At 31.5% G+C, this 19099-nt stretch overlaps 1 protein-coding gene across 1 annotated transcript in view; it reads right to left on the reverse strand.

Annotated features, from left to right (window-relative positions):
• The window catches only part of LOC108906068 (alpha-catulin), a 77834-nt gene that overhangs the window by 12242 nt on the left and 46493 nt on the right, over positions 1-19099 (reverse strand). Inside the window, exons 2-6 of the mRNA XM_018709218.1 lie at positions 15928-16111; positions 5350-5510; positions 4993-5202; positions 2692-2929; positions 2334-2503 (exon numbers count right to left, since the gene is read on the reverse strand). Of these exons, the coding sequence (XP_018564734.1) occupies positions 2334-2503; positions 2692-2929; positions 4993-5202; positions 5350-5510; positions 15928-16111 (963 nt within the window). The remainder of the gene's footprint in view (positions 1-2333; positions 2504-2691; positions 2930-4992; positions 5203-5349; positions 5511-15927; positions 16112-19099) is intronic.

Below are 19099 nucleotides of genomic sequence, written 5' to 3' on the forward strand. Positions count from 1 at the left end.
AAGAGGCAAAAAATGTTTCTTTTTTCAAGAGGAATTTACAGTTTTCCGTTGCGACACTTATTTAGGAACACCCTGTATGTTTAGGCTAATTTTTGATAGTTTTTTGGTGTACAGCCAAAACTGATAGATACAAAAATTCTGATATCAATGTCCCATTCTCTTCTTTTGAGTTTACTTCGCTGGTACCAAAAGATCTTGGCTAACTTGATTAGTTTTAGATATACAAGGATTTTTTATGCGGAAGCCATTGGCGTACTCAGATTTTTTACAAATGGCACAGTTTTTTTGATATTACATAAACATAGGTTTTTTTAAATAGAACACGCTATATTTGGCCATCCCTTTGAATAACAATTTTTTTTACCTTTTCAGCCATATATAACAATAGATTAATAGATACTTTTTATTTGTCTAAATGAAGAAATATGTAAAAAATTTCTAGTTATTTTTTCAGTTGGCCATGTGATCTACTTAGTATTTGTCTTTTGTTGTTTAATACTGACAATTAATTTATTTTTGATTGATTGAAACAAATACTAAATAAATCTCATAACCAACTGAAAAAATACAAATACATTTTTTGCATTTTTCTTCATTATGCAAATAAAAAGTATCTATAATTATATATGGCTGAAAAGGTAAAAAGATGCTATTCAATGGGATGGCCAAATACAGGGTGTTCTATTTTAAAGAAACCTGTTTATGTAGGTAATATCGGAAAAACAGTGCGATTTGTAAAAAATCTGAGTATGCCAATGGCTTCCTAATAAAAAAAACTAATCAAGTTAGCCAAGATCTATTGGTACTAGTAAAGTAAACTCAAAAGAAGAGGATGGGGCATCGACATTAGATTTTTTGTATATATCACCGTTTTGGCTGTAGGTACCTTATAAAACAATCGAAAATCAACCATCCTGTAGAGTCGGAATAATAAAAAAATTCTACATCATAAGTGATGCCTGTGCATGCTTGAGACTGCACTTACGGAACAAAATAGAAATATTCCCATCTCATTTATTTGAATAAGTATTTGACGAGTTGCTGCCAAATCTAAACTAAAAAATTAAAGAAATCATGGAAAACGATGATTTGACCATATCTCCTCTACAAAAAAAGTTACCATAATCTTGGGTACGGCAGAACACATCTCCAAAGTAGAAAATAGAAAATAATCCATTCAAGGAAATCGAGGAATGACCTGCCTCTAACATTTTCAAGGAACTACATTAGATCATCATTCCTGAAGTAGCTCAAGAAAACTCCAACTCATCATTATTTGACAAAAGTGCCAATTGAAAGAGCTTTGGAAGAACTTCATCAAAGAAATAAAGAAGGAAGAAATCAAGAACGATAATTTAATAAACTTTGAAGAAGTGCAACAGATGGGTCTTCTCCTTTTGGTATCCGTTTTATAAACACTGAAGGAGTTATGAGTTTTCCCGCATCCTTAGCCATGACAAATATCTACATGGGAGTTCCCGAGAAGAAGGAACTGGAATCAGCAAACTAATGTCAAAATATTGGCACACTTATGTAACATCTTTTAATGAACTGAAGAACAAATTTCACCACAAATTGGAAGGAAACGATAACCTTCTATTCCTAGACATCCCCATTAGGTACATAAGAGGAAACCAAGGCATTCTAGGGCACATCATCTACAGAAACCCAATCCAGGGGCTGTTTCACTACCATCTAGCCCCTCTCAACGCATTAGCGCCTCGAAAAGACACAGAGCAGTTTCATGAGCACATACCATCAGCTGTCAGGACAAATGGATATACTAACAGAAATATTGAATAAACCACCAGAAGGAAACCCAAGAACAAGGAAGTGGATACAATACATGGATGTACTCATAATATCTTATGAGCTGCCTCTCAAGAAAACGCAGTACTAATACCAACTGTAACACCTATAGAAAGTGATTCTTTTTACAAGTCAAAATGTAAGACCAGTTTGCACCAAGGTGCCTGTATCCCATGCAAATAGGCAGTTGTAAAGCACAGATCACTCAACAGACTCATCAGTAAACTAGAAGAGTGGGATGATTTTGGTCAAGGTGCATTAGAAATCCAAAAAATAATTCCAACAAACACCAATGACCAGTACACACAAGCACACATTAATACCGGCAAGAGGTCTTAACCTCCAGTATCACAATTTAACCGTTTCATGCACACACAAACTTTGCATTTTAATAAACTGCAATACCCGATTAGCAATTGTTAATTTACATAATAGTAAAATAAAATAAACCATTCACAGGAATTTACTTCATCTAAGGAAAAGATTACGTAATCATTTGTGTCTAAAAGGAAAAGCCGACTTACAGCGTTCGCATAAAGCCCTAAAAGATGATCCAATTCAGCTTTTAATCTCTCGCTACACTCTAGAATGGCTTCTCTATGTTCATGACTAGTATAGGCACTATCAGTGAAATCCTGAGTTCTTTCTAGAACAGCCTCTAAAGCAGTCGTAAGTGTCTCTTGACAGGAAGGATCTACAATACAAAATTAGATATCACTCTCCGCGATCACGACCTATCTTTAATTTTATAGGTCAACAACAATCTACCTTTAAATCTTTTCAATTAAAATAAGAAACAACACGAGTAAATCAGACCTAAACATAGTTAAATTAGTATAGAATTATTAAATTCGTTTTAGTTTAGATAAATATTAAACATACCCATAGAGATTTTGCTATGTTCAAGAAGGTGCTGTAAATGCCTCATACAAGCATAGGCAGTGCCCCTGTCGCTTTCACATAGTTCTTCTCTACGAACGGATTGAACACTTGAATCAGTACTATTTAAGACACCATCTTTGACAACAAAATGAATAAGATCCATGGCTCTCCTCATTTGACAGAATACCGTATCACGGTTCTCCCTTGCAGATGTACATTCCGGGTGTCTTAAGCAAGTCTGAAACGTATTTTTACTGAAATCCAGAGCAACTGTATATTTTAAACTTAAAAAAAAAAACAAATTCGAATGCAATTCACTTTTGCACACACATTACCTGTATGTGTTTAAAATTAGGAATCGATCTATTCATTGTACCAGTAAATTGATTGATAAAATATGTATCAAAAAAAATATTCATTTATTATGTAGCTTATAGATTTATTTCAGATGTATATTTAATAGCACTTGGAAATGTGAAAATGCAATAAAGCAATTTAGTTGCATTAATTTTGCAAATTCAGCCCTGTTAAATCTAATAGATGCTTTTTGTAAAAATAATACAAATAAAGACCATCAGTATGCTTTTTTAATAAGGCTCCCTATTTATGTTATTTCAATGAAAGAATTGGATGGTTCTTTGATTACAACTGAGGAAAAAAATTGAAATACAAAGTGACACAAGTTATTCTCATTTGTGTTACATATTTCCTGGCAAATGGGTTGGTACCCAGTGTCATCGGTTGAAAAGAAATACTTCTTTTAATGTTACAAATTAATTATAGATGTTTAATAATATTATGTAAAAATTTAAACTTAGTCACGTGATCATGAACGCGTTGTGACGTCATTTAGTATGATCGAGAACACAACCGGTTTCTGGTACGTCTGCGGTCGTCTATAATTTAACTCGCATACGGGGAGCCTCGAAACAAAGTGAGTTTCACAGCTCTTATTACTTACCATATGTTGTCGGAGAGTTCTATACCTGTCAATCATTCTTTCGATTATCGATAGCACTAAACGACGTCACGAATTAGTAAGGCAGGAAAAATCCGTATAAAGCGCGACAAACTTTAATGATTATTTATCAATTAACAACCTCCAAGAGATTTCTAATATTTTCACTTTATAATTTGAGTGAGTTATAGAGTTAAATGTTTAAAATAAATGCGAATAATTAAAAAAATAATAGTCACCTTGTATCTAAAAAACGAAGTGTTTGTACATATGAACCTTTCTTCTTATTTTTGGTTAAAGAATCATTCGTTTTGTTAATTTAATAATAGCAACACCCTGTATATTAGGTTGGCCCAACATAAACGAATATTTTTTTTTCGTTTCTCTTGTGAAAATTTTTTAGTTGTTAGTTTATCATGTTTTAGGAGCCTCCTCAAATAATCAGCTCATTGCAAATTTTTTTAGAGGTCACAAGATTTTTTAAAATTTCCAAAATCGTCTAAAATTAATTTTTTTTTAGATTTTTTTCTCGTTATTTTATCATTTTCTAGATTGAAAGAAATCTCCATTATGAAAATTTCAAATTGATATTTTAATTTCTAAATGTCACTCATAATTATTTTAACATTCAAAGTAGTGTACCTAAAATGTTTTCGAGCGACCTCTAAAAATAAACATTGACGAACTAATAATTTTTTTTATTAAATTTGATGAAATAGATAGGATAGATAAATCACGAGACACTTAAAAAATTTCTCGAGGCAAAATTTACTGCCGCACTGTGAGTATCAAATATTTATAGTTTTTTAATTTTTTAAAATTTAAGTGTCGTGATTTATTTCTATCCTTTTGTTTATAAAATTCAATAAAAAAAATTATTAGTTCGTTGATATTTATTTTTAGGTCGCTCGAAAACATTTTAGGTACATTACTTTGAAAACTAAAATAGTTATGAGTGACCTTTAGAAATTAAAATATCGATTTGAAATTTTCAGAATAGAGATTTTTGTCAACCAAGAAAATTATAAAATAACGAGATTTTTTTTTTAAATTCAATTTTTGACGATTTTCGAAATTTTTAAAAATCTTGAGCGACCTCTCAAAAAAATTTTTTTAACGAATTTTTTAAGGGGGCTCTTAAAACATGATAAACTAATATATACAAAAGACACGAAAAGAAAAATATTCATTTTTTTTGGGCTACCCTACTGTACATAATATTTTTAAAAAATTAATAAGATAAACACTATAATCATTATAGAAAAAAAGTAGACATATTTTACAAAAATAGTTTCTCAAAATTAGTTTTTACCTCTGATTGTCACAGTAACTGGTAAACTCACCTTACTGGATGTAAGTAACATCATTGTCGACCTTTCTAAAACTTGTCTAGCAGCGGCCATTTGGGCCCTTCTCCTTTCATCTTTCAAATCATTTTGTCTGTCTCCCGTTAAATGTGCCAGCTCGACCATTTCGGCCCCGAATTGGCTGAACGCCTTCACAAATTCTGTAAAATTGTTTACCGATTCTAAACGGTCCAAGCTGTGAGAGACCTGAAAATGAAAATAGAAGAGATGACACGTTGTCTACCATATTTAAATATAAAATAAAAAGAAGCGCAACACATGGCTTGTTATTTAACAACAAAAATTTGCAATCTTCTAACTTAACTGAATGTTTGGATTAGAGATGGGACTTGCCTTATCTTTGGCGAGAAGAAGCTGCTTAACCACTACAATGTCCGCCAAAAGTAAAACTCTTGTAATAGCACCAAGGAGGCACCTCGAAGCCCTTATTAAGGTAGTTCTGTCTGGTAACACCTCTTCGTCTGTCTCTTCACATATGTGCTCGATTGCGCCACCTAATAAGAGATATAATACGTTCATAAAAACACATAAAATGCAAATAAACGGTTAAGTAATCATTATATGCACGTGTACATAAGTACATTTGCCTCTCTGCCTCGAAATAATGATGAAGATCAAAGTTTAATGAAATTGAAATTTCTTTGTAGTCTGAAAGATAAAAAAAAAAGATTGTTTGCGCTTCAGAGATATAAACCAAACTGATTTTTTCTTATATAAAACCCTCTGTATCGATAATTTCTTGAAATGCTCTTTTTTCTGATGAGAAAGATATAAATTTGTAGTATTTTTGCTTTTACAATTTGCACAATATTTTTGGTTTATTTACATAATGGATGAAATCAAGACTGCCATTACTTATTTATGCAACATTGAATTATTTCTTTATGTACGTCAAAAGTTAAAAAAAGTTCCTGAAACTCTGGCCTCTAGACAAAACGGAAGGTAGAATGTTACTGAATATGTCTATAAGTAAATCAAATTAATATTGACCATAAAATAGATCCTAGATAGAATTCAATAGATGAAACAGTAGCTAAGTATAAAAAAATCGTTGTAAATCCCTAACATCGTTAGTATTTTCACCTCGGTTCGCATTTATAAATTCCAAATCGTTTTCTTCAGCTTTTCAATGTGAAAAATATCGACGTTCTTTCCCTCATTCGACAATTCACACAACATTAGATTCCCATCAATTGTAAAAATAAGATAAGTGTCAGGATCAAGTCAATAAGCGACCGTCACTTACAGAAAAATCTAGAACAGAGGATGCCCCAATTTAGATTTAGATTTAAACAAATATTTGCCGCCTAGAAATTGTTTTTTTCCAACACATGCCTTATGACAGGCACACTATTTCGACGACTCCTTTTATTACACGTAAACATGACTTCACTTTAATAGTGTCATCAACTAAATTATGTTAAAATCCTTAGCCGTCCCTTGATAGTCGTTAGTTAATGGAGACAATGCAGTAGGACAAGAAGCTAAGTGGTTAAATTTTATATTTTTCGCAATACTGGTGTTCTTAGAAAATGATATCGATTAAATTTATCAGTAAATTTCAATCATGTTCAATATGAGTGTAAAATATGCTTTTATATTCTTATTTGTTCTCATTTTGTTCATTTTTTTACAAATGCGGGAGATTAAACATATTTTAATTAGTATTTATTTGAATTTCTCTTAAACATTCACTGTTTTCATGATTCAGATTGCTGTGAACCAAAATGATTAAAACACTGCTCTTACAAATGAATAGAAGTGCAATTCCAAACATCTTTTATTAATTAAGAAAGTTCCAAAAAAATTTTATATGGCAGAATTTGTAAAACAGTTGAAAACTGATGGTATATATTTATCTCTGACAAAATTTACAAAGAATTACAACAAACACGCGTACAGAAAACACTGGAATGAAAATTCACACAATTGTTACGAAAATCATGAAAGGAATAAATTGTAAGTATCAAATTTTCATTCAACATAGTTTGAAAATTTCTTGAAACCCGATGTAATACTTTAATAACCACCAGGTATATAATGTGAAACTTTTCGGTTAACTTGCTTGATTTTGCCATAGTATGGAAGGTTGATAGAGACAACAAAGTGATTAGAATTAATAGTATATTATTTTTAAGACCATTTAAAAATAAGCGTGAAGACTAAACTTTAAGATTAGCGCCAATAAAGTCTCGCTAACGGTAACTATCCGGCTACGTTCCCGTAAGTGTTTTTTTATGCGAATGGCCATTAAACTTTACAATTCCAGTATAAATTAATGAAAATTCAGTCGGGTCAGGCTCTAGAGCAATCAAGTTCGAAGTGGGTCACGTTAAGGCGCTTAAATTTGTTATACCCTTGTTTTCGAGGAGATCGTCATTTGCAGGAAACATCAACCTTCGCATAATCTTAAATTACAAGCACCGCTGCTGGAAATTATCATAAGAGCGAAAGTTACATCGCAATTAAAAGGATGGTGTGCTGAATAAACGCTTTTAAATTCAAATTGGCTTGAAGTCCTAGAATGTGAGGTGTCCGTAAGGTAGCGTGAAATATGCCAAGAAGCACTGTTACAACTCTTATTAGTTTAATTTTACGTGAAGCACGATCTGATAACTTTAACGTATTCGTCCAGTGATGTTCTCTTGCACGACAATTGTAGGTACTGTATGCTTTGAAATCAAACTACGCAGTTTAAACGTAAAAAGTGTTTTTGCAATTTTTTTAACCTTTAAAAACCTTTGTTCCCATGGACTTCATTGAAGTTTTTCAGTCTTTCGTTGGAATATGGAAGCATCTCGACACAGTTTTGGATCTAGTTCCATCCATAAAAAACGAGAGTGTGACAGACTTTCTCTTTACAACTACAGGAGCAGGTAGAATATGCAACATATTGTAGAAAACCCTTTCCGCAATACACGAGGTTCTAGTTCAACGAAACGTACCTATTTATATTTAGATATATCTTTGAGACCTATTTTTTCAATTTCGTAAGCTTGAAGCACGTTGTCATTACTAAATAAAATTTCATCTCCAGTCAGTGGCGTACAACTGCCGGTATGAGGAAAAAAATCAAAATAAATATTGTTATGTTACAGTCTAAAACAAAAAATAAAATTTTCAATATTCTCAGATAATTTTTCCAAAAGTTCATAACTTTTTTATAAGTCTACATTAGTAGTATAGAAAGTTGGCTCCTGGGACAGCCATCCGGAGCAGCAGAAGACCCCAAGGGGTTGAAGGGGTGATGCCGAAGACATAAATTACAGGGTTATTTTAGGGTTGTTTTAGTGTCACCCCATCTGAAGAAGTGATCAAAGAAGACGAAGACCGCGACAGCCTACGACCAGAAAGTATGACGCGAGAGGTACGCCTGCCTCGCCAGCCTACACCTGAGCTGAGATGAGTTAGTAAATCAAAATTTAATGTCTCGTTACAAACTGATTTAGTTTTCGGTTAATTTTTATCTTATATACGTTGTGTACATTGAAAATATTATAAGGCGAAAGGTTATCTATAGGAATGCAAAATTGATAATCTGCTTACAACAACTAATTTGTTTTTTTACTTCATTCATATAAATTTAATTACTTCTTATCCGTTTCTGTTCTCCTAATAATTAAATTCTATCCAACTCGTCTAATCATAGCTGAAAAATAACACCTGATTTACTAACTCACCTCAGTTCAGGTGTAGGCTGGCGAGGCAAGCGAAACACACCTGCATACCTCTTTGTGTCATACCTTCTGGTCATTGGCTGTCGCGGTCTTCTACTTCTTTGATCACTTCTTCAGATGGGGTGACACTAAAGCAACCCTAAAATAACCCTGCAATCTATGTCTTCGGCATCACCCCTTCAACCCCTTGGGGTCTTCTGCTGCTCCGGATGGCGGTCCCAGGAGCCCACTATCTATACTACTTACATTATTTTAAATAGTATTGCCTCATTAGAAATGTGCACCATTTAATTAAAGTAAAAAGATCCGTCAAAATTGTGGCCGCAATTATTCATAAATTGATTGTCAATTGTTTAATTAATTTTTAGAAAATTAGAATATTATTAATTATTATTAATAAGTAGAAAACCACTCAAACTTATAAAAAATCGAAAATTATCATTTTGCATTTATTAAATTCATGTCTAAATATTTTTTCTTTTGGTATGATGAAAATTAACTAAAATAGAGTTTTTAATGTAAATTAAGGATGTACACAAATTAAAGGCTCACTCACATCGATTTTTTTACAGTATAATATGACGATTTGACGCTTACTTTTTTTTACAATGTCTTTAGCAAAAAACTCATTTCAGTGGATAATTGGTGTTTATTCTTTTATATCATACTTACTCCATACGACTATTTGTACTGCATACTGATGTACAAATACTACAGATTGAATCAGACATTCCATTTAATTCATACTTATGTCAAGTATTTGAAGCAGATATGAACTCGAATAGTAGGATGCCGACATTGTTAATAGTTCTCCAACACAAAACAATGTTCTCGCGCTTCCAAGTTTTGAGACAGTGTGTGAAATTTATTACAAAAGTTTATAGTGCTCACTGATGTGACTGTGTCCCTACCCCACGTTCATTTCACTCTTCGCGTGGTTTCATTTCAGTTATATATGGTCGGCTATTTCGCTTTATACTGTCTGCGTCTTCCTCTGTGCAGTTTTACTAACCACGATGCATAACCTACTTAAATTTAGACAGAAATAAAATTTTGATGCCCACGTAAAAGCATTATTTAAATAGTTGAACTGACTGTGTGCTTTCCTTGTAGTCTAAGCGCATTAATATTTTTTATATTCGCACTGAACAAAAGCAACATTATAAAAGTGAATTCCCTACAAATTTATTAGATGAATACGTTTAGTTATTAATTGTTTCTTGAAGTGACAAAGTTCCGATAAAATAAAAGTAAGAAGCTTAAAAAACAGCATCTACCTAATTATACTTTTTATGTACGTTTTTAGGCATAAAGACAACGAACTGAAAAATTTATAAATTAATGATCTTTTGTTTTATATTCATTTATTTCTCCATAACTAAGAAACCATTCAAAATGATTACGTGATAAATAAATTTTAGGGCAAATAACAAAGGCTTCCACAGAACTTAGGAAAAATGAGTGAAAAATTTGACAGAAATATGTCTGCTGCAACAATAAAAGGACTGTGCACGGCGCTACCTAAAAAATCAAATGAAGAGTCGTAAAACGTGCCAAGCAAAGGAAGGGTTTTATGTGTTTTCCGAATTGATTCGGGGAATCAAATTTATCGTGAACTCGTGAAAACCTTGACCAACTGAGCAGAATGTTTCCGTTAGAGACAGTATGGCGCGCCAGGAGGACTAATAAAATAACAAAGTGTACGAGACAAACTCGAAAAGTAAAGGAATATATTTGTACAGCTTCTTCCGCAAACATATACTGCAAACCAACGAAAATAAAACTCGCGTCGTAATATAATGCAGATGTGAACACCATCGGTAGGATACAAGATACACAAATTATGGTGCAGTACAAACAGCGTGTGTTTACAATTCTGTTTTATGTTTATAAAATTTAATAGCTTCAACGCGATTTCCTGAATTTGTGATAAATTATTTGGAGAACACAGAACTTGTTTTACTTTTTATTGGAAGTACAGATGCATCATGGCAAACACAAGAAAATTAAGTCTAACCAGTTTAAATATTAGGGCAAAATAATTGGCTTTTATCCATGTCCTACTCCCAGCAAAAAAAAAACAAAAAATACAAAAAACTTCTGCGGCATTTTTTAACCCGTAAGGATAATTTGGGACTTCTCGCTAATGAGACAGCGAGATGCTTGCTTGGCAATGTGACGTTCGCGTAATTGTGGACATTTTTAAGTGTACGTAACACGGATAAGACACAGATGTAAGGATGCGATGGGTAAAAAACATTTTAAAAGCTTCCTCCTCATTATACGTTTTACACATATCGTGGATTAAAAGTGCTAATTAGGCCGTTGTTTTCAGAAGCTAATGAAAGGATTATTTTAAGGGATTACATTTATTTTTAATCCCTGGGATATTAAAATAATCCAACAAGCCATTGCCCGTTCCCTAGATAGCCTTAAAAAAAATGAAAATGCAGCTAAATGTTATCTACTTGTATATAAACTAGTGCAAAAAATTTTTCCGTGATTTTTGACGTGAGAAAACTTAAAAAAAATTGTTTTTCCATTTTAATCATTATTATGAAGTGTTTAAACTCAAAAAACGCGACCCTTTCATTTTTTTTCAAAAGTTTGACTGTTTGAAACAAAGAAACGGTTCGCTAGATCAAGATGAAACTTCACAGGGTTCTTCTGGGTATATCGAACTGTAAAAGTCATGCTTAACATTAGTCATTTCGTGAATATTTCTAATTTAGCTGCCATATTTCTAAAAAACCATAAATTACCTACCCTTTTTTCATATTTTTTAAGATTCGTGTAAAAAAAAGATGAAAAAAAAATCCGAAAAGTTGCAGCAGTATGTTATAGGAAATTTATTCCAGTTTTCAAAATTGCCCTTCAATTCTCTGTACGAGCATTTGTCGCCCAGATATCGATGATTGAGGATCCTTTTCCATTAAAAGTCCGATATTTCGATAAAAAATGGGCGTATCGAAATTTAAAAAAATGGAAATTGAAGCTGAATAAACAAGCTATCTGGTCCATGCGATGGCTTAGCTGAAAAAAAAAAAAATTTCCAAGTCCTTGGACTGGCTTTTTTTTAATTCCCGATACGACCATTTTCCACCTAAATACAGTCTGTCAAAAATCACGGAAAAATTTCGTAAAATATTATAACTTAATTTTTTTGCGTCAGTTTATATATTTCTTATGTATCTACCAATGCTGTTGGAGTAAGACGAATTCTGTTATCGCTGTGCGAAATTTTATTAGTAGGCACAGAACTGGTAACTCGTATTTCAGAAGAAAACTTACTAACTTAAAACTAATATCTCGACTGATACTTGTTTACGTTTTCGTGTACTAATTATGGAGAGTTTAAAATTTCTGCAAAAATTGAATAGAAACCAAAAAACTCGGAAAAATTAAACTTTTAGTAAAATGTAGGTTGTAAAAAGTTTTAGTTGCTTGTAAAAATAATGTCAAACTAATAAAAATTCTAAAGATATTAAGTCTGAATAAAATTGTAGTAAGATTTATTTTTCAAAACTCGGTTTTTAGTGCTTTTTCTTACAGAGAACTAATATTTTGTTTCTTTTCGTTGTCTACCTACTCATGAAACATTAAGATTTTGTTTCGTAAATAGAAAAATATTATATTTTGTTAATTTGCGATTGCGGTATCCCGATCATAAATTTTGTCAAAAATTATTTTCATATTCATTGCAGTTTATTTCAGCCATTCTAGCGAAGCATTTTAACAAGCATTTATAATTGTTTTCAATTTTTCCCATATTTTTCTGAAATGTTAAATCTCCTATTTCTTGTATGACACTAAAATGCTCGCTAAAATGCTTAATTTATAAGAAAAATAGATTTCAATTTTCTGCTGATAATATCAGTTACGAGTACTTCAAAGTATTCTAGTCGGAAAAAACTTCATTTTTTTTTGTTAAATTTATAAGTAAAATATCTGTTGTGATTTACAATGTACCTTTAATCAGAAATACGTGTCTACCACAGGTCTATATTTCGATAGACACTGACTTTTGAATAGGAGTAAGTTATTTTTTTTGTTATAGTCATAAATTTAACAAAAAAAGTGAAGGTTAATTAAATTAGAAAATCTCTACCGACGAAACAATGCAAATGCAATTCAACACGTAAGGAAGATCCCGTCAAGCCCAACAGTTCACCCTATATATCAGTATGACAGTTTGACGATACATCTAATGACTTTAGTAAGAAATAGGGACGAATGATTCTAACTCCCACTATATTCTAGGAAGCCCGACCGGAAATACATAATACATTCCAAACACAAGAAAGAGGAAATTATTACGAACTTTGAGCAGTAAATCAGTGTCAGTAGCACATAGGATTCTATTATAAATCACTAACTGTCTATTAACTGTTCCTGTCAGCACCTTAGAGGGAAGGAAGATATAGAGTAGCTACGTACAGAATGAAAATTTTTTTTTTAGTTACTTTACTTTTATGTCTAGGTAGAGAATAATATTATTTACCTATATAAAAATAATATAATTTTGTAAGGGATATATTAAAAACTATGTCAAAATCAACGTAAAACCTTTATTTTTTCAAACAGGTACGTGAACGCTTTCTGACATAAATTAATTACTATACAACATGCATTCTTGTTCTTAACACTTTCGTGTAATGTAATATCCATCTGTTTTAGTCGAAGGCGACGCTCTCACGTGTCCCAGGGGAGCTAACTCCCTAGCTGCTCGCAAATGCCTGAATTCTTATCGCCGTCTTTACGAATAAAATTCTCTTAAGCAGCGTATAAAGCATAACATTAAATATAAACGTACTGTTAATTTAATACCGGAACTGTTTTTTTTGCATAGAAAGTGCACGTATTTTTGCAAGTCAAAAATAAAATATAAAAATCCACGTAAATAATCTATAATATATTTATAAAACTGAATCGTTTCATTTTTCTTCATAAATATGTCCAACTCCAGTAACTGAATACTAATAATAGACCAGGGCGGATTTGTCGAAATACCCCACTTCTTGGAAACTTTAAAGTATAATAAAACAACACATCAAATTTCATTAAAATGCATTCAATATACTGTATATTTTACCCTATGCTATTCCATTTTTTCAATGAAAAAATTTGTCTACATATACATTCCAACACTTTGAATATGAATGTATTTAGTTATAATTATTACAATTATTTAAATAATTTTTGTTTCAACAAATTAAAAAAATATATATTTGGAAATTAATTTTTTGTTAAATACAGATATAATAAAGAAAAAATAGTACTTTGAAATTATAATGATTCAAAAAAACTAAATTGCAAACTCATAAATGTAATCTATTTGTTTAAAAATTAAAAAGAGTGTTAAAAATTTATTGTAGTCCTAATGAACCGATTTCAATTTTTCAAAAACCATTTGAAAGCTTGAGCGGTCTTTTCAAAAAATTTTCAAGTATCTAGATGCTTTATTTGAGACTGTGCAACATTTTGAAAATTCAAAAAAAATTTTTCAAATTTTTTTTCAAAAAATTATTTTGCGAAAACTATCGAACCGATTTTAATGAAATTTGGTGTGTTGTTTTATTATACTCTAAAGTTTTTTTACCAAAATTAGAATGCCCTCGGAGCAATTAAAATATTTTTTAAAATTATCCAAAAAACTTGATTAGTTTGCCTTTTTTCATCAAAATAGCAATATTTTGCAACATCGGTAATAAATTTAAACATTTTTAACTTACAGTATATTGTGCAAACTTCAATTCAAAAACTTTTTCTCCTCTTCAATATTCTTCCAAAGTGCATAGATATAAGTAAAAAACTCGGATAAAATAGGTATTTTTTAAAATTTTTTAAAACATTTTTGCAATTATAAAAAATGTTTCACACCTCGCCCAGATCTAAGGATCTACACTATTATTATGTGAGTTGTACTGAACGTAATTCAGAAAAAAATTGCTTGCCCCCTCTCACATCCACCTCAAAACAGATCCGCCCTGGTCTAGGTATGCCTAACATTTTAGCAAAAACTTCGCACCCTTAACATAAAAGTCGTTTCCCATTTCTTATATTCTGATTCCTCGAGTCATATATCCAATATTGAGCGAGAATATTAAAGGCAAAGAAAGGGCATACAGCAGGCACAGGAATTTTTAAAAAGATGCCAATTCCAGTCAAACTTCTATTTCATCCCATTTCATATTCCTGCAAATTATTACATACTTCCACTTTGAAATTATATTTGTTCGATTTGAAATTATAGAAAGCATGCTATATGGATATTGTTGCTGATTTATAGATGCAGTATAATAATCTACAATATTTATTACTTCTATAACTACAATTGTTTTATCTCTAACCACTTGCTTCTCAATTTCTACAGAATTATAATGAAACGTCTAGTTGCCCTGGGTTGCATCTTCTTAGCTTACGATTTCGAAACAACTATTCTGTGTATGAAAGCCCTGTCCAGTAGGGAAGGTGCACTTTTAGATATTTACATGGCTAATCAAGTTGTTTGTGATCTTTCACTAAAAAGGGTGGCGATAGTCACAATAGTCGTCCTGGGATTTTTTTGTCTTCAAGGGTCAGACTTATATCAATATTTTTGAGTAGTATTTGAATCGATTTTACATAGTATATAAGATTTCTTTAACTCTGTTGCATAGAAAAAAAATCCTAATAAAAATAAAAATTTAACCGTTATGTTACTGATTAGTGATTAGATTAAAGAAATTTTTACACCGATTGCTATGGGAGGCTACGAATTGTTCTAGTTCCGAATTACGCTAATAGAGAACGTCACTTTCTGGATGAATTTTCATGTTCTATCACTGTCTCACTAAAAGGGCGATGTCTTGCTTGTAAACACTGGTCCTCAGCAGTCCCAACTATAAGCAAACATATGTACCTTTCTTGGCTTTTATTTCATAACTGCTGACTTCTGATGATTACCACTCTCATGGTGTTAAGGACGCTAAATTGTTAAGTTACAATTCATTAGGAATTCCCTGTTTTGTTTAGGAATAATATGAAGTTACCTTTATTAGTAAGCGTATCATGAAACAAAATTAGTTTAGACACCGGTGATATTCCAGTTCTGTGACAAATTGTCTTTATAAGTGATTGTAATAGAACTAAACCACAAACAACAGACGGCAATACTACGCTTTGATACAAAGAGTACCCCAAGAAAAAGATAAAAAAAGATTATGTAAAATTAATGACGATATGTGTCACATACCAGCCTGACGAGCTTCCTTACACGCCTCGTACATTCCCTGGCGGACTTCCGGGTAATCGTCGGCGATGGTCTCGCCCACCGTGACGAACCTCTCGACGGCCAAATTGACGGCCTGTCCCACTCGCGCCACCGCCGACGGTCTAAGGGACCCCGCGCTGCCATGCTGCTCTACAAGGGAAGAAATCTGAAACACCAACACAAATCGTTAATAGAAAATTACACATGCGTAATTAAAATGCCTGACCCGAACTTCAATTTCGCATCCCACATCACAAATTAACGACAAAAGTTCCTGTAGACGTATGTTTGATGGCGTGTTGTTTTCGAGATACAGGGTGGTATGAGTTTATTAAAGAAAATCAAGTTTATTTTTGTCTTTTAAAAAAGATTGCTGTACATGTCTAGTTTAAAAAAAAAATGTTTGTCAATGGCAACTTTTTTGTACGAAACAACTTCTCTGCAGACTAAAATCCCGTACAACATTTAATCACACCCCCAATATCTTGTAAACTTGTTATATCATCTCATCCATATCAAGTAACAAAGTAAAACAAATAATTTTATATAATGGTAAAACGTAAAAAATACTTAAATATGGTTAATTTTTAAAAATTACTGGTTGTGAAACGCTTTAAAAAATGTATATCAGCAATGCAAAAAATGGGTTATTAAAAACGAATATTTAAATTATTACTTTTGAAATAAACTTCAATACTTAAGCACCAATCAGAGAAAATGGCGAATGCGCCGCGATCAATATTAATTGCAGGGAAAATCAAAAATTGTTCTTGATAAATGCTTCACTGAAGCAGTAAAATAAAATTTAAGTACAGAACGATCGTTTCATACCGTGGTTTCACGTCTAAGGAAATTCCAGAGAGGTTAAAATCATACAAAAATGACCACATGGATCCTTTTCATTGAAAGTCAAATACAGTACACAGTTGTTTTTTTTTTTTCATTAACGCCTTCATACAAAATTTTCTACTAATACAAAAACGTTAACACCTTATTCAATTTCCTCTGATTTATTTCATAAAATCCATAAACCTCTAAGTACTAGAAGCCGATAGGTATCTATTCGCGATAAATCAAATTTTACGTAGAGATAAATCACAAGAGGCGGATACTTCTGAGAGTTGTATTTTTCCTTTTTTATTGCAACTTTGTCAGTAACGTTCCTCTAAGGACTTGAGAAACAAAAATAAAAGATTCCTGAGACTGGCACTGTTTCAAATTGAATTATATTCTAGTTAGACCAAATTGTGTTGGCGTTTTCTATTGTATTTGGCCCGAGACTACCAAAAGTATCTTCAGGTCAATATTTATCTTCCAAATGAAATAAATTATGTACAAAATAAGGAAACAATTTGTAAATGTAATGTTTTGAAACAGATTTGTAATTTGCTATTATAGTAAGTTAATAGGTGGTGAAAAAGATAATTATAATAAAAATATATAAATAAATAAAGAAATAAAAAGTTTCACAGGACAAAAATGTGATAACATTATATTGCAAGATTAGTGTGAGCAAAATCTATTAGAATGCTTTTAGAATTGCCACAGCTTTTCATACATTACAAAAATTAAGGGATATTACCAGTCGCAAATTTTTTTTGTGAAAGAGCTGTAACTTAGAGGGGAAAAATGATCGTAGAGAGAATTAAAAAAAGGAAACTGATGATTCAATTTTCTAGTTTTTGGATCTGCAGTTTAAAATTTTTTAGCATCAGCAGTTTTTGAGTAACTAATCATAAGAAAACCAACGAAAAAAGATTTTCCAAATTTTTGCTCGTCCTTAAAAAGGTCTATGGACTTTAATATTTTTTTTTTTGGTAATTTCGCCATAAAGCATTCAACTACTTGGAAAATGATCTTACAGAAAATCTAAGTGAAAAATGGTTGGAAAACAAGTAAAAATTGCATAATTAGGGATATTTGAATAGCTTGGCATAGCTTTGCAAATAATAAGATACCTATTCCTTTTAGAAAAAAAAAAAAAATTGTGACCAGTTTTTTTATCTCTACTTAAAATCTGAAATATGCAAATTATTACATAGAAAGTTGATAAAATATCCTGAACATAAAACCTTAAAAACGTTGATATTGGACAGATGCAATATACATTTTTCGTGCTATTTATTTGATTATTTTTATTAACTCACTACTAAAAATTTGTCCACCTATGTAACATCCCTGCTTATATAATATTTAGGGCATACAATAAAGTCTCTGAATATAAGGAGATATAGCATTGAAAAGAAGGAGCACTCCTCTAACGGTGTAACGGTGTGGCAAAAGGCACTGGTAGCATAAAATTTCAAATCAAAGGATCAGAAGAAACCACGAACGAGCTATTGTTCTCAAAATCAGGTTTCTATCTATTGTGTGGGAATTACAATTTTTTTCAATAGAAATACTGCCACGGTACCTTTCAAGAGGTTTGTAATCGATAAAAGTTTCATTATAGAAATTTTTCATTTATGATATCAAACCAAGATCTGCCTCATACTGACATTTTTTATGTATGATAAAATATGAAATATTAATGTAAACATAAAATTCTTTGCAAATTTAAGTGTCATTAATCTATACTTTTACCAACTACTTGTAAAATTTGTAAGAAAATTGTTCTAGTATTTAATTCATATATTATTATTATCTGTCCATAGAGAACCATAGACCACCTAGACTGGCTGTATCTAATTCCAATGCACGGGTACCAGTGAATGCAAATTGCGGGGAAGTGACCGCGCATACTTTGAACAGGTCGGGATTAAGCAATATTTTTACACTTATGACAAAAATTCATTTTTCAAACTTGGAATTCAAAAAATAATATATTTTAATGTCTTGCTTATATTAAATAAACCTACAAAATTATTTAAATATGTTTATTGTCCTTTAAGTAATATTAGTTTATTTAATATTTTTCTTTTCGTAGATTTTACTGAAATAAATATTTTGACTTCATGATTTATTCTCATATTAATACACTATTCACATATAGCCCTTACAATTCTATTAAATGATTACAATTGTTAGGGAAATCGTCAAATTGATGTTGCATGCAAACTCTCAAACATGTTCATATTCAAAAAGATTTTTAATACATGATACCACAATTTAATTTTTCTGTAACTTGGGTGTACTATTTTTACTAGTTATTAAA

This window comes from Anoplophora glabripennis, unplaced genomic scaffold (assembly GCF_000390285.2).
Source record: "Anoplophora glabripennis isolate ALB-LARVAE unplaced genomic scaffold, Agla_2.0 scaffold55, whole genome shotgun sequence".
NCBI classification, from domain to species: domain Eukaryota; kingdom Metazoa; phylum Arthropoda; class Insecta; order Coleoptera; family Cerambycidae; genus Anoplophora; species Anoplophora glabripennis.